We start from the raw sequence: 14,791 nt of genomic DNA, 5'->3' as shown, positions 1-14,791 counted from the left end.
TGAATGAACGCAGGAGGACTCTTTGAGACTTACAGTTGTCGGCTCTGGTACAGCAGTTCAAAAATCCTTATTTAATCTTTATTAGAGAAAGATTGAAAGTCATTAATATTTATATTACTTTTTTAATGTTTTAGGAGAGGAAATTAGCACACTGGATTTTAGGATTTGAATACAAATATTTTGGAGACTATATTTTCTGTTTCTCATGCCTGTAGTGCTTGAAATACTATAAATTAAGGACCCATTTAAACTATATGTGGGTAAATTTTAGGGAAAATCTTGTGAAGATTTGCTTAAGGACTTTGTTTTTACCTATTCATACTTTTATGAACATCATTATGATCTACATTAGATTTGCAAATTTAGTACTGTAATGGTGCTGTGAAGTTTCTCATTAAAGCCTGAGCAGTAAATGATACTAATAACTAACAAATCAGGTTTGTGAAATCTCCTTTATAATTCAGATTAGACCCCTTCTGCTTTTCTGCCTCTCCGTGTACCTGGTATTTTTTTTTTTTAACAGATGGGGAAATTAAGGCATAAAGGTAGAGATTCCCAGAATTTGGTGTATTGCTTACTGCAGTAGACCACTTTGCTTCTGTGAGAATTGTAAACTACTATACTTTCCAGGTATGTGCTGAAATTGCCATTGCCAAAAATCTGCAAGTCTTGCTAATAAAGAAACTCTTACTCAGCCATTTTGTGTGTTTAGCTATATTTAGGACAGTGACCCGCTGGCTAAAGTTCTACTTTTGAATTTGTAGAGAAGAGAGGTGTGGTAATTTTGCTAGAGGATTATTTCGTTACAAAAGGAACTATCCATTTTTTCATTCCTCCTTTTTTTACTCCCTTTAATACTTCCTGCCCACTCAGTGTTGGCCCCTGGGCAAGTTCTGTATCATGGTTTTTCAGCTGGGGGTGATTTTCCCCACAAAGAGACATTTGGCAATATTTGGAGACAGTTTTGTTTATCACAACCAGGGGGAAGTGCTTCTGGCATTTAGCAGAGCGGTCAGGGATATTGCTAACCATCCTGCAGTGCACGAGATGGTCCCCCACAATCAGGAATGAAGTGGCCCAAAATGTCAACAGTGCTGAGGTTAAAAAACCCTGTTTTAGACAATGGTGTTTATTTTTGGTTTTGAAATGGAAAGAAAACTTTAATGCTAATTTTCTTTTTAAAAGACAAGTATTGGTGTTTTAGAGTGGACTTTAGAGCTGTACAGACAAGGTGTTCAAGTCTTGCCTCAGTTCTCATTGGCTGTAAGTACGTACATTCAGCTGTGTGGGAGAGAAGACATGGGACAGATTGTAGAGGACTGTGTATATATTATTTGTATCCTCCCTCCCACCTGAACTCCATATACCAGTGTGAGACCGGAGATTTTTACACTTTCTGGTTTTCAGTTTTTCATCTCTAAAATGAGGAAAGTATTTGTATCTTAGGTTTTAAGGAGGAGATTTCATGAGCAAATGCAAATAAAGCACATGCCCCTATGACTGGAATGTATTAAGTACTTAGTAAATATTTGCTTGTATTTGTTATTTATAATAACTTAACCTTCAGATTGTAATCATTTGTACTTGCTATCAGAAGTGGTGTCTATAAGTAGGCAGTACTGTCCATCAGCTGACAAATGAGTTGACAGAACGTGTTCTATCCATGTAGTGCAGGATAATTTGGCCATAAAAAATATGAAGTGCTCATAGTTGCTACAACACAGATTAACCTTGAAAACTTGAGGCTAAGTGATGGAAGCCAGTCACAAAGAACATACATATTATGATTCCATTTCTATGAAACATGCAAAATAGGCAAATATATAAAGACAGAAAACAGATTTCTGGCTACTTAAGGCTGGGGGTGATGGGAAGGGAAGGGGGGTAATAGCTAAAGGGGTTTGTTATTGAGGTTACAAAAATGTTCTAAAATGAACTCTGGTAATGGTTGCATGACTTTATGAATATATTAAAAACCATTGATTTGTCAAGTTTAAATGGATAAATTGGGTGATATGTGAATCCTATACCAATAAAGTTGGTGTATATAAAGTAGGAAAGGTGAGGCTCTCTATCCTTTCTCTGGGGTTGAATATTGTATTCTTTAATCTTTGCCTTACTCTCTGTCTTCTGATTTCCGGGAATCTGACTTAGGGAATGCGTTCTGGAGAACTAGGGAGAGCACGGTGGTGTTGCTGGTTAGTACTCACCACTCTTTCAGTGTGGTGATAGCTGTCTCTACACACACACTGAAGATTTTGCCAAATTAGAAAAAGATTGTTCATTCTGGCCCACGTGTCCTGTATGAGTTAACACCAAACAGCTCAGAAACTCGAGCATGTTTCACCTCTCTCACACGTGGACATTTGCATGCTGAATTGCTATGAGATTTGTAACTGAGTTCCAGTATTTATTTTATTTGTATAAAGTGGATAGCAAGTTAGAAAGCTGATTTTCTTTACTGAGTATGAGTTAACTAACTGCAGTTAGTGGCCTAGAATTGGGAACCCATTAAGTAAACAGGGACATGATAGCTACAAGACCATTAATACTAAAAAGTCACTAGAATAGCTATAGTGATAAATACTTAAAAATGGAACGCATACTTGTAAGCAAATTCTATTTTGCCTATATTTTTTGATTGCAGCTGTCAGATTACCTCATTGAAATAGGCTTATGGGAATTTATGGCACACACTACTGAAAAGTCTGTGTGTGAGGGATGGATGTCTTTGAATTGGGAAGATGCAGTATCAGTCATTTCACGATCCGGCTTCCTTTACCAGGCTGATCTCCATTTTTTCCAGTGGACTTCTTAGACAGCACTCCCCATACTGTTGTAAAGTGGCTGCAGCAGCGCCACGCCTTAAATCTTCTCAGCATTAAGACTTCTCAGCAGTAAGACTAGCATTAAGACTAGCAGATGTAGAGAAATATCCGCTCTTAAGAGTAGCACACTCCTGGCCTGATTTCATACTAGCCTGAGTTAGGTCTTGTGCCTGTTCTAGGACTAAGTTCTATGACCAAAAGAATGGAATATGCTGATTGGCTTCGGCCAGTAGTGCTTACCCCTAGACCTTAGTGTATGGTCAGTGTTACCCAAAACCATATGCAAGTTCTGGATGAGGTGGCTCAACAGAAGAATTTTGGGTTGCTTTTTGGTGGTCTTGTTAACCAGATGATTGAACTAGATGCTGGATGGCAAGATCGTTTATATCTGCTATAATTCTAGCATGTATACTGGAACGTTTATCCTTGATAACAGTAACTTAAAAATTTAACACATATTTCCTCTGTATGTACCAGGTAGAATGAGTAAAAATCTTTGGGTAGGAAAATGGGATTTTGGTAACTTTTAGGACTGCGTTATTTTAAAAGTTATGTTCCTGGGAATCTTCTTAGAACTTTCTAAGTTTTTTGAAATTTGATGTAATCTTTCTCCCTAATTTTAGATCCTCTTATCTTTAAGTACTCTGTGTAGACTTTAAGTACTCAACATATTCTTTGAACTTAGTACTATCTTTCTAATACCTGTTTTACTACATCATTTTATTTTTTTTTAACTTAAGCCTTCTAACTCAATACAAATCTGAAATCTTAGCTTTCTCCCTCTGTAAAACAAATTAGTATCCCTAATTAAATGCTATTAACATGAAAAATACAGACAGCGTTAGCTTGACAAGGCGGACTGTTGCATGTTCCTCATAGTGCCATGCTGCTCAGCCAGACTGTGCTTCTGGAGAGAGGTGGTGTGAGATCTGATTGCTTTCTGGGTTTGCTGCAGCCAGTTGCTCTGTGCTCTTGGGAAACAAAAGGCAGATTAGGTCTTTGCTAGAATGGCTTTATGGCACTTGTCATAAAATATGTGCTGTATTTAGCATCTATAATTGTAATTAAGGTGAGTTACCATCGTCAGATTAGGTGTAGACCGTTTGGGAGAGAGTTTTAAATATTTTCAAGTAGTGATGTGGTTATAGAATAGTTCAGATTATAAGACTTACAAATGAGGAATGATCTTTTTTAAAATTCCTGTTTGCTCTGTTAGAAATTAGAGCCTTTCAGTTTTATAGAAAAAGGTATAATATCTTAAAAAATAATAAACGAGAAACCATTGTTGGTTTTTTGAATGCTCAGAATAATGACAATTACTCTCTCTTTTTCTCATTTTTTTCGCACAGTGATCCTGGTGGAGGGATTGAAATGTCTGAGTTCATTCGAGAGGCCACACCTCCAGTTGGTTGCAGTTCAAGAAATTCTTACGCTGGTCTAGATCCAAGCAACCAGGTAGGAACCTGTGATTTTATTTTGTATTTTTCCCTTCTCTTGATGGTGGTCTTAAGTAATTCTATATGTAATAGTCAGTTGGTGTTTGGGTATATTGTGCTGATTTCAAGTTTTTAATTATCTTTAATTGTTTAAGTTTTTGAGCTGATTTTAAGTTTTTAATTGTTTATTAATAATATCATCATTGGTATTCTTATTTTTAACTAAATTTTCACTTTCACTAAGTACATTTTTGCTGAGCATGCGCCTCATGCTCATTGCCTAGGGTAGTTTTGACCATGACAGTTGTGGTGAATGCCTTTAGGAAAATTAGACTCTCGCTTGCACTCTTATTTACCTTGACGTTTTTGGTATTGGAGGGAGATAGGTGTCTGGGGTTATTCCTAGCTTAAACATGGCAAAAAAAAAAAAAAGTAATTTCTTCAAAATCTACATTTACTGTGGTGGACACCAAGTAATGTATAGAATTGTTGAGGCAGTGTGTTGTACACCTGAAACTAATTTAATGTATGTTAATTATACTTAATAAAATGTTCTCAGAATTGTTGCTCAAGGTGTTGGTGTTAGAGCTAGATGTAGAATACAGATCTGCTTTTGACAATTTTAATGTCTTTCTGTTCTGTAACGTTTAACTTAAAATAGTAACTCTGAAAATCTGCTCTCACAACTTGGCTGACGCCAGCTGTGCTGTCATTCTAACCCCAGCTGGGCCTTCACGGCTGCATTTCTGTCCCCCGTCCTGAACATCTCCCACACGAGTCCAAGTCCCACTAACGCCTGCTTGCCTTCTCAGCAGATGAACCTGGTAGGTAGCTGGAGTGACACTGGAGAAGCTCAAGGGAGGCGACCTAGCGAGCAACTTAGAGGTCCTGTCATAGTCCAGCGTTAGCTAACCACGCGTGTGTTTGGTTCTTCCGTCAGCCCTTTCAGTACGTAGAAGATTTTTATCAAGGTCCGGACCTCACTTCTTGCTGTTCAGCCAGTCTCTCTACTGTTCCACACTGCTTGTGGGTTGAGATCTCTCTTCCTCCTAACTCTAACTTTTGTTGCAACCATCCCGTTTCTCAGGATTTTCAGAGGCCTTGTGCTATTGCCTCTTTCTCCTGCAGAGGGCGCACTTATTAGCACTTCGCGCTTTGGTGTGTGATCACGTGTGGCGGCCTGTAATCCCCCACAGCGTGGGTTCTCCTCCTTCCTCCTTGGTCCAGTAGACCGTCCCCTTGTGCATAGTTGACTTTCAGTCAACAGGTGCTAATTATCTTTGTCTATACTGATAATAGAACTTCAGAGGTAGAAGCTGACCTGTCTCTTCGTTTAACAAATAATGAGGTAGTCGACTTAGTTGTCCCGACTGTTTCACAGTATTACTGTTCCACCTAGTTTAGCCCTACACTGCTTTGGAAAAATATTGGGGAAAACACCATATTCTGTGAATCGAAATCTTGACTAGGGTTTTGTTTCCTAATATATTTTGATAGATTTGCCTCTGAATTGTGTTTCATGATTTAAACTTAAAGTGCATGAATATTTGGTCACAGTTTGAGTTTTGATTAAGTGTGGTGTAGAACAGATATGTCCTTAAATTTGTCTTCTTTCTGTAACAAACCAATGGGAAATGTTAGAGTTAAAAAACAACAACAATGGTGGGATGCCTGGGTGGTGGGTCCATTGGTTAAGTGTCAGACTCTTGATTTCAGCTCAGTTCACGATCTCAGGGTTGTGAGATCCGAGCCCTGAGCTCAGGATTCTCTCTCTCCTGTTTCCTGTGCCCCTCCCCCCTGCCCAAGTGTATTTTTTCTCTCTCTTTCTCTCAGTAAGTAAAATAAAAAAGAAACATTATTGCAAAGGGCTGTGACATTTTAATTACATCCATACCTTTTAAGTTTCAATTTTTACAATATCAGTTTGAAGAGAAGTATTACTATCCTTGATCCTCTTTTGGTTGGCTTTGGTTTCCCAGTCTCTTTATGAAACGAAATGGTTTAATCTTTAAGGCTGTATGTTTTGTATGCTTAATTAACGCTGGCCTTTGTCCACACTGACAGATACTGGCAATGTCCAATTTCCGAGGGAGTTAAGTGTATGTTTTTCCCATAGTCTTTTGGAGAGCCAAACTTTTTTTCCCCGTTTTTCCAGTAGGACAGTTGAAAGGGTGCAGCAGTAGCCAGCCATATTCGGTAGCTCTACCATGGCATCGTGTCTATTGGAACTTCCCCTACTTTTTTAGGAAAGGACTCCCATCCTGAGTGTCATTAAAGCTTGTCTGGACATAAATATGCAACATACCCAATTTTATTTTTCTTAAAATATTAACTCTTGAATAAAAATGGGCGCATATTGGAAGTTACTGTGTTACTTGGATTTTGGCGTTACAGTTTTATCCCATTTATTACCAGTAGACATACTGTGCTTCTTGTCCATATTTTATTATATGACACTTCTTCAACATTATCATAGTTGTTTATATAATGTCTTCTTAACTGGGTAGTGAACTTGAGTATGGTGGCTGTGTCTTAGCCATTCTCATTCTTTCCTTCTTGCCGCCTCTGCCCTTCTGTCTTCCATCTTCTATTCTCTTTCCTTTCCCTTTCTATTTTCTTGTTTTTTATTTCCCTGTACCTCCCTCTCCTTCTGTCACTTGTCTTCCCTCATATATTTTAGTGCCCAATAGCTTTCAAGTCAGTTTATTTGAATGGAGTGGGAGTGGGTCTTACCATCACAGAGTTTACAGTGCTAGGGTCGATGTGTTGTAAGTAATCAAAGTTATAAATACGATGTATGTTACCAAGGAAATGTAAGTCTAAGATAAAAAGTAGTAATCGTCATAGGAATGATACAGAAAAGGGGCTAATGATTTTAGGGGAGAGAATAATTGTTTCCAGCTAGAAGGAGGGGCAAAGACATGCCTGATTGTTATTTAGTTGGAAGAATTTTTCTTCTCTGACACCCATAATCCTTCCTGACCTTTCCTGTGGCACTTACCAAAGAGAAGAAACAACTGAACCAGGTGTTCTGGTGCAGAACACCTTTTTTCTGTAAAATTTTCCTTTTCTAAATGTGCTCCTTTTTAGAAAAATAGCTACTGGGGGAAAGCAAACAGAAGAAAACAAAATCATCCCTAACGTCATAATCAAAAACCATTTTTTAAAAAGTTGGGATTATAGTGTTCATGCTGTTTGGAACTTGATTTTCTTTGTTGAATATATCATGAATGTTAATGACATTCAGTGTTTTTCTTCAGTGACATTTTGGGGGAATGCATTCCCTTATTTGGATGTACTGTATTCTCAGTCCTCTGTTTCAGACATAAATAGTCCTGACTCTTTTATATTTGGTGGGGATAAATTTAAATAATATGGAAAAGCATGAAGATTAATATATAACCACCATTGTACCCATTAAGAATGCTTTGTCAGCAAGTAATAGAACTCAACTAATTAAGTGACTCAAAGAAATGAGAGTCTGTGTTTGTCCTCCGAGACTGAAGGCGGCTGTGGGCCATTCGTTCAGCCATTCATTCATGTTAGGTCGTGGGTTGGCTTTTCCCTCCAGATTGTGGGATGAGCACTACAGTGTCAGTCCTATGACCCTGTCAAAAGGTAAGAAGCAGGCAACAGTGTGGGCAGAGTTGTGCTTGCTTGTCGTCTTCTCAGGCATGCAGAGATCTTTCCCTGAAGCCCACCAGCAGACTCTCGCACACGTTCACTGACCAAAACCGGGGCCCACTTTTCATAGATCAAAAGATACACACCCAACATCTGAACAAAGTAGGAAGCTTGTTAAGGAAAGAAAAGGGAACACTTTGTGGTTATAGGCAAATGACAAGTATACCAGTATTCAAAAGTTGTTTTTTAGGTTTAAATTTCTAGAAGGGTGTGCTTATAAAATGTGTTTTTTGTTTGTTTGCTTACTTGTTTTTTGTTTGTTTGTTTGTTTGGTCTAGGAAGCTATATGTATTATACTAGTGAAAAATAGCATATATTAATCCTATAACTTACCTACCAGGTGTGATAAGCATGAAATTTTATTTTGCAGTAAAAGGTTTTTTGGCTTGTTTCTGTTTATTTGCAGTACCTTTTATGGCTAATTGAAAGCAGAACTTAGGAAAAAATCAGGAGCGTCCGCTTAATAAAGTGATCAAATAATGTTGCAAAACTCATTTTTTTTTTTATTGGCCACATCAAAAGGCACTAGTTCTAACCTGTTTGTATATGTTTGTTTTTACTGACTTTTTCAGTGACATAAAACTATCATACAGCATAGTATACCCTTAAGTGTACAGCACAGTGGGCTTTTATATACGTATATACCTTTTAATTGTCATCCAGATCAAGAAGGACTCTCATGCCCCATCAAACTCAGTATTAACTTATATTTTGAGCAAGTTTCTTATTGTATATTTCTATCAGTTGAATCAAGGAGAGATTTGGGGACTGCCTGGCTGACTCAGATAGGAGAGCATGTATAACTCTTGATCTTAGGGTTGTGAGCTTGAGCCCCAGTTGGATGTAGAGATTACTTAAAAAATGAAATCTTAAAAAAATAATAACAACAAATAAAGGATTTGGTAAAATACAAAGTATTATATGAATATTAATTTTATTCTAAAATATTAAATTTGCTTGATTGTGTTCTTCTTAAATCCCTTGAAGACAGGTTATAGAAATTTACTAAGACTTATGGATTTAGTAACTGACATGTTGTTATGTTTGATTTCCTTAATATGTTTGTGGAATTTCTGGTATTTGTTTATATGATTTTTATGGTGGTATAATGGATGAAGGCTAAGATTTTAGGGAGGTGTTATCTGAATATAAGCATTAAAGGCTCAGTAGGTTTTAGTTTTCTGTTTATAGTTTGTGCTAAACAGTCATCTTACTTGGATCCTTTAGTGTTTTAATCTTTTTAAATATGTTATAGTGGTCAATAAAGAAGTACTTACTTCTTTTGTCTAGAACTCAGGATAGAACATATTGATACAGTAACAATTGACAGTAAGATTTAGGTTGCTGTTTGAAACCCATGTTAATGTTTCCCAAACCTTTCTTTTACATGCCCTGATAAGTCTAAATTTGTTTCAGATAGACTTAACACCGGGTTTTGCTTTTATTTCTAATATGAGCATGTCATGATATAATGAAAAAAAAAGTTAGTAATTGTATGTCGTGGACTGGTGGGTGTTGGAGGAGGCATCCCGCTCTGTGGGCCCTGTCAGTCCTGAGCAAGCAAAGGGACTCCGTGCCCTAGCACATCTACAGCAGACGTGCAGAATGTGCCGCAACAAACAGGTTATGTGGCTCTGAGGCAGCATGCCCAGCGGGTATCTTTCTATATAAGTGACTGATAGTGTGTTTTGATAATATGATTGTTTAGCCTGATGATCTTGCTAGGCCATATTGATAATGACATAGCATTTTAATTAGTTTTCCTTAATATCGTATTTTCAGATTGGATCTGGTTCCTCTCGTCTTGGAACAGCAGCAACTATTAAAGGTAGACATTATCCAAGTTGAAAGTTGCCTGTAACATTCCATTGCATTTTTGACATAATAAAGAAAACTGAATACTATATATTCACATGTCATGAAAGATCATTCTTGAAATTAATTTGTAGATGCAGTTATGTATCTTGTGTTAAAGGTTACTTGATTTATATGGGATTCTCCTTTCACCATCCAAATCTCACCGACATCTTTGAATATTTGCATTATATTGTGTGAATGATACGTTGTGATATATAAGAAACTTTCTGCCTTGAAGGACAATAGTTTTCATGGGTTTTGGTGAGATTTGTGGAAAACCAAGTAATTTAATGTGAAACCTTTAAACCTTTAAATTGGGTACAAATAAGACAGTAAAAAAGAGGGAAAATGTCTTCTGTACATGTCACATATACCTTTTACTTGCATTTATTTCAGACAAATTTTTTTATCCTATACTTTTTTAGGGGCATTTTTATAATTTTCCTGGGGAAGGAAATTAAGTGTTTTGTTACTACATAATTTCCATTTCTTAAGAAAGTGCTTCTTTTTAAAGAAAGTTTTATTGGCTAACCATATGAAGCTTTTTGTATTATTTGGTTTATAGTGCTGTGAGAATAAAGATGTGGTCTCATAGTCCATGATGCTTCCCATTAGTTCAGTGCGTCATCCATTATTGCAACCTGTGATATGCAAAATCTGCTCTCGTAGACATCGTATCCTATTATAGTATATAGTAAAGTAGTGTAGTTGATATCCTTTCTTGTTATGCCACCCTGTACAGACTTTACTTTTAATATAGTGTGTTCACATGTTTCTCTTAACTTCGTAGGAGATACAGACACCGCTAAGACTTCTGATGATATCAGTTTAAGTCTGGGCCAGAGCTCTAGTCTTTGTAAGGAAGGGAGTGAAGAACAAGGTAAGAGCATTATACTTCACACTGATGTTATATTGTGGGGGCCACGGTGAGTTGTAGAATATGCTGTTTGCTTTTTGGCAGGCCACGGTGAGTTGTAGAATATGCTGTTTGCTTTTTGGCAGAAGTTTATAATAATTTAATATGATACCTTTAAGCAACATTAAAATAAAGTTATTAACTAGGATAATAGTAAAACAGTGTTATAAGTACTTTTAGCTTTCTGGAATTCAGTTACACATGTTCTGCCAAGTTGACATGGAGAGAAAAATTTTATGAGCCTGTGCCCTGCAGTGAGTGTGAGATGGGAGATAATCTGCTCGTCTGGTGGGTCAGAGCATCTTGCCTAGTTTAGTAACCTAGTATGTAAGACTGTTACTTTCCATCCAGTATGACCTCTAAATGTCAGTTGCTCTATATCTTACCCGATGGTATGTTTTAATAGAGAACTAACTTGTTGGACTTACAGAGAAACTGTGTCTGCCTTTGACATGGTGCCTCCTGTAGCAGATTTTTAATGGAAATTTGGGCTTTAAGTGTTTTTCCTTCTCTCCTTATTCAGTTCTTTATAAATAAGTATTTTGGATTTAATGGAGTTTTTTTTTTTTTTTTTAAGAATGTCCCATATTTATGTTTCATTATTAATTTTCAGACATGAAAGGATGGATATGTTATTCCATTTTCAAATGGAGATTATCCCAAGTTACATAATCAATGAGACAGAAACCTGTTTCCTTGTTTCTAACCTGTTGTTTTTATTGGCCTATGTGTGATTTTTTGGAAGGCAGGCAGGCTGATAAGTTTCATAATTAAGTACAGGAAATTTATTTATAGTTACAAATAGCTTTCTAAATTATGACATTTTCCTATTTAATATTTTACAAGCAATTCTTAGAACCAATTCTTCCAAGCACGTTTTGTTCCAGGTACTCGGAATGTAACTTCATCGTGCTATAACTGCTTTCTGGAATTGCAATACCCCATCATTTATTTTCTTTTATGGACTACTCCTGCCAACATACCCCTCCCCTGTAAAAAAACTTCCAAACACACTATATAATATAGAAACTATTTTCTTATAAAAGATTAAGGTGAATTGATAAGTTTGAGAATTACAGTATTGTTTTCTGTGATATATAATCATTAGAATGTCTCAAAAATTAGGTAATGATCTTGGGCTAGTGCCACTGCATTTAGGGTCCTATTTCTTTATTTTGTATCTGGAAAGTAGCACGCATAAGCAAGCGTTTTGTAGTCTTTTGTATTGGGAATTATATGCACACAAGCCTCTCCTGCAGATTCATACTGACATAGACAGTGATGTCTGACTCTCACCGAGCACACACTATGTTTAGGCGAGGGGTCAGCAGACTTCTATGTAAATGGTCAGATAGCTTTGTGGGCCATATGCTCTCTTTTGCAACTACTCCACTGCCATTGTAGTGCGCACAAGGAGCCATAAACAGCACGTAAATGAGTGCGCATGGTTGTGTTATACTAAAGCCTTTTTCAAAAGCAGGCAGAGAGCCAATTTGGCTCAATAGCTCTTAGTGTGTCACCTGGTGGTTTAGGTCTTCTTTTAAGCATTTTAAAAGCAGACACACAACCTTCACTATAAGCATTTGAGGTTAATAATACGATTCTCACATTACAGATGAACATATCATGGCTTAGAGGTTATAAGAAACTTGCCCAAAGTCAGAAAGGTACAAAATGGCAGTCCTGTCATTGAAGTCTAGTTCTGTTACACCACTTTTAGATAGTTTTGTAATTTCTTTCATTTTAATATGATAACATTAAACATTCAGCAGATAACACACAAAGATAACATTTAAAAGATACTATTTAGTACTCATTATGTGCTCAGAGCACCCCCTTCTAACTACCAGAAATAAATCAGTGAACAGACAAAAAATTCTACTGTTATGTGGCTTCTATACTACTATTATGGAATCAAGCTAGTACAAGTCAAATCTATATGCAGTTGTAGGGACAGAGGATAGGGAATGGTGGGGTCTGGGGGCGGGGTTAGATTCAATGGCGTGGTCAAGGGAAAAGCCTTGCTGGAAGCAAAGATCTGAAGGAGGTGAAGGAGTGAGCTCTCAGGGTATTTGGAGGGAGAGACTCTCTCTATGCAGAGGTAACAGCATCGGTAAGAGTCGAAGTTACAACATGCCTGTCAGGTTTGAGAAATTGTGTGGTTGGTGTGAAGTAAGTAAGGGGACAGATTGCATAGCCTTGTAAGCCATTTAAAAAAACTCTGGTTTTGGGTACCTGGGTGGCTCAGTTGGTGGGGCATCTGCCTTCGGCCCAGGTCTGATCCTGGAATCCTGGGAGACTGCTTTTCCCTCTCTCTCTCTCTGCTGCCCGGTCCCCCTCCTCCCTGCCCCGTCCTCGCTCTCTTATGCATGTGCTCTCTGTCTCTCAAATAAAGAAAGAAATAAAATCTTAAAAATAAATAAATAAAGATGTGGCTTTAATTCCTAGTGAGATGAGGAACTGCCAAAGGGTTTTGAGCAGAAAGAGTGTCATGATGTCAGTTGCAGTTTTATAGAATCACTGTGGCTCCTATGTTGAGATTAAAAAGGGCAGAGGCTGAATCAGGAAGCCCAGTTAGTGGATGATTACAGTAATCCAGGGCACAGATGAGGGCAGTGAGAAGTAGTCTGATTGTGTATGTAGAAGATATTAATGAGAGGCTATTTTGATGTTGATGGATATGTTATGTGAGAGAAATAGTACTCATGGATGACTGTAAGTTGTTTGAGTTAAGTGATGGGGAAGATGGGAAGGAGGAAAACTGAAAAGGAGCAGACTTAGAAGCAGGGAGAGCAGGGATGAGGCTAGGATAGGGAGGTCAGTTTTGGGCACATCAGTCTGAGATGCTGTTAGACCTCTAAGTGGCAGTAATTAGTGTATAATTAGGTCTGGACTTCAGGTAAGAAGTATGGGCTGAGATTTGAAACTAGGAGTTTTCAGTGTATAGATACCAGCTAAATGGGTTATCATGAAGTTCATAAACTAACTGGGCAAGCCTGCATGGTTAGCCTAACCTGGAATTCCCATGTCCTGAGTGCCCTGATCCAAATTTGTTGGTCGTGGCTGTGATTTGGCACCACCTAGTGGCAGATGTTCATTCTGGCTTAATTATCAGTTGGGGCGCATTAAGTTCTCTAGCTGGTTTGGGTTTACAGGATAGCGACCTTTAGTTGGTTGGCAGTTAGTGATTACTTGGCATTCGTTTTATCAACATGATTTAGTGTGATTGAGAGTGACCTGAGGATGTAGGGATGTGGGTTCTGCTTTTTTCACTGTTAAGAAGGACTTACATACAGTTTCCCTCTACGGCCACACTCATGTTTTCCTTACCTAAGGTCAGTACGTTAGCCTATTCCATATGAGTATGGGGGCTGGCTAGAAGATGGAGGAAACTAGTTACAAGGATTCCTGAATTTTAGTTATCATGGGACCAGAATACTGGACGAGAGATAGAAAAGAGGATGTATAGATGGAATGAGAAGCTCCCAGGGTTGAACTTTGAGCCGCTCCAGTTTGTTAGGTGCAGGAGAACTAGAGGGTATTATGCTTAATGAAATAAGTCAATCAGAGAAAGACAATTATCATATGATCTCCCTGATATGAGGAAGTTGAGAGGCAATGTGGGGGGTTTGTGGGTAGGAAAAGAATAAATGAAACAAGATGGGATCGGGAGGGAGACAAGCCTTAAGACACTCTGAATCTCACAAAACAAACTGAGGGTTGCCAGGGGGAGGGGATTAGGGAGAGGGTGGTGGGGTTATGGACATTGGGGAAGGTATGTGCTATGAAGTGTGTAAACCTGGCGATTCACAGACCTGTACCCCTGGGGCTAATAATACATTACATGATAATAAAAAAATAAAAAATTTTTAAAAAATCAAAAATTAAAAATTAAAAAAAAATAGGTGCAGGAGACTGAGTAGGAGCAACTGGTGGGGTGCGGGAAGACCTAGAGTGTTGTATCCCAGTTTTTCAAGGAGAGTGCTGTGGTCAGCTTTGTCAGACATTACTCATAAGCCAGGTGATGTGAGACTGAGACTTGACATTGAGGTTAGCAGTGCAGAGGTTGT

General features: G+C 37.8%; 1 protein-coding gene across 8 annotated transcripts in view; it reads left to right on the top strand.

The window, feature by feature from the left end:
• Positions 1–14,791, top strand: part of PCNX1 (pecanex 1) — a 156,649-nt gene that overhangs the window by 44,396 nt on the left and 97,462 nt on the right. For 7 of the 8 annotated variants that reach the window (XM_004754809.3, XM_004754804.3, XM_013057454.2 and 4 more), the window contains 3 exons: positions 4,178–4,283; positions 9,731–9,776; positions 10,596–10,685. In XM_004754809.3, the coding sequence (XP_004754866.1) occupies positions 4,178–4,283; positions 9,731–9,776; positions 10,596–10,685 (242 nt within the window). Of the gene's footprint in view, positions 1–515; positions 631–4,177; positions 4,284–9,730; positions 9,777–10,595; positions 10,686–14,791 lie in introns of those variants that run through there. The other variant, XM_045072925.1, reaches the window with a different exon arrangement.

Source organism: Mustela putorius, unplaced genomic scaffold, assembly GCF_011764305.1.
Source record: "Mustela putorius furo isolate JIRA1106 unplaced genomic scaffold, ASM1176430v1.1 tig00000129_pilon_pilon_pilon, whole genome shotgun sequence".
Classification (NCBI taxonomy): Eukaryota; Metazoa; Chordata; class Mammalia; order Carnivora; family Mustelidae; genus Mustela; species Mustela putorius.
Note: the sequence above shows the minus strand (reverse complement) of the source record. Positions and strands in the feature narration are given on the sequence as shown.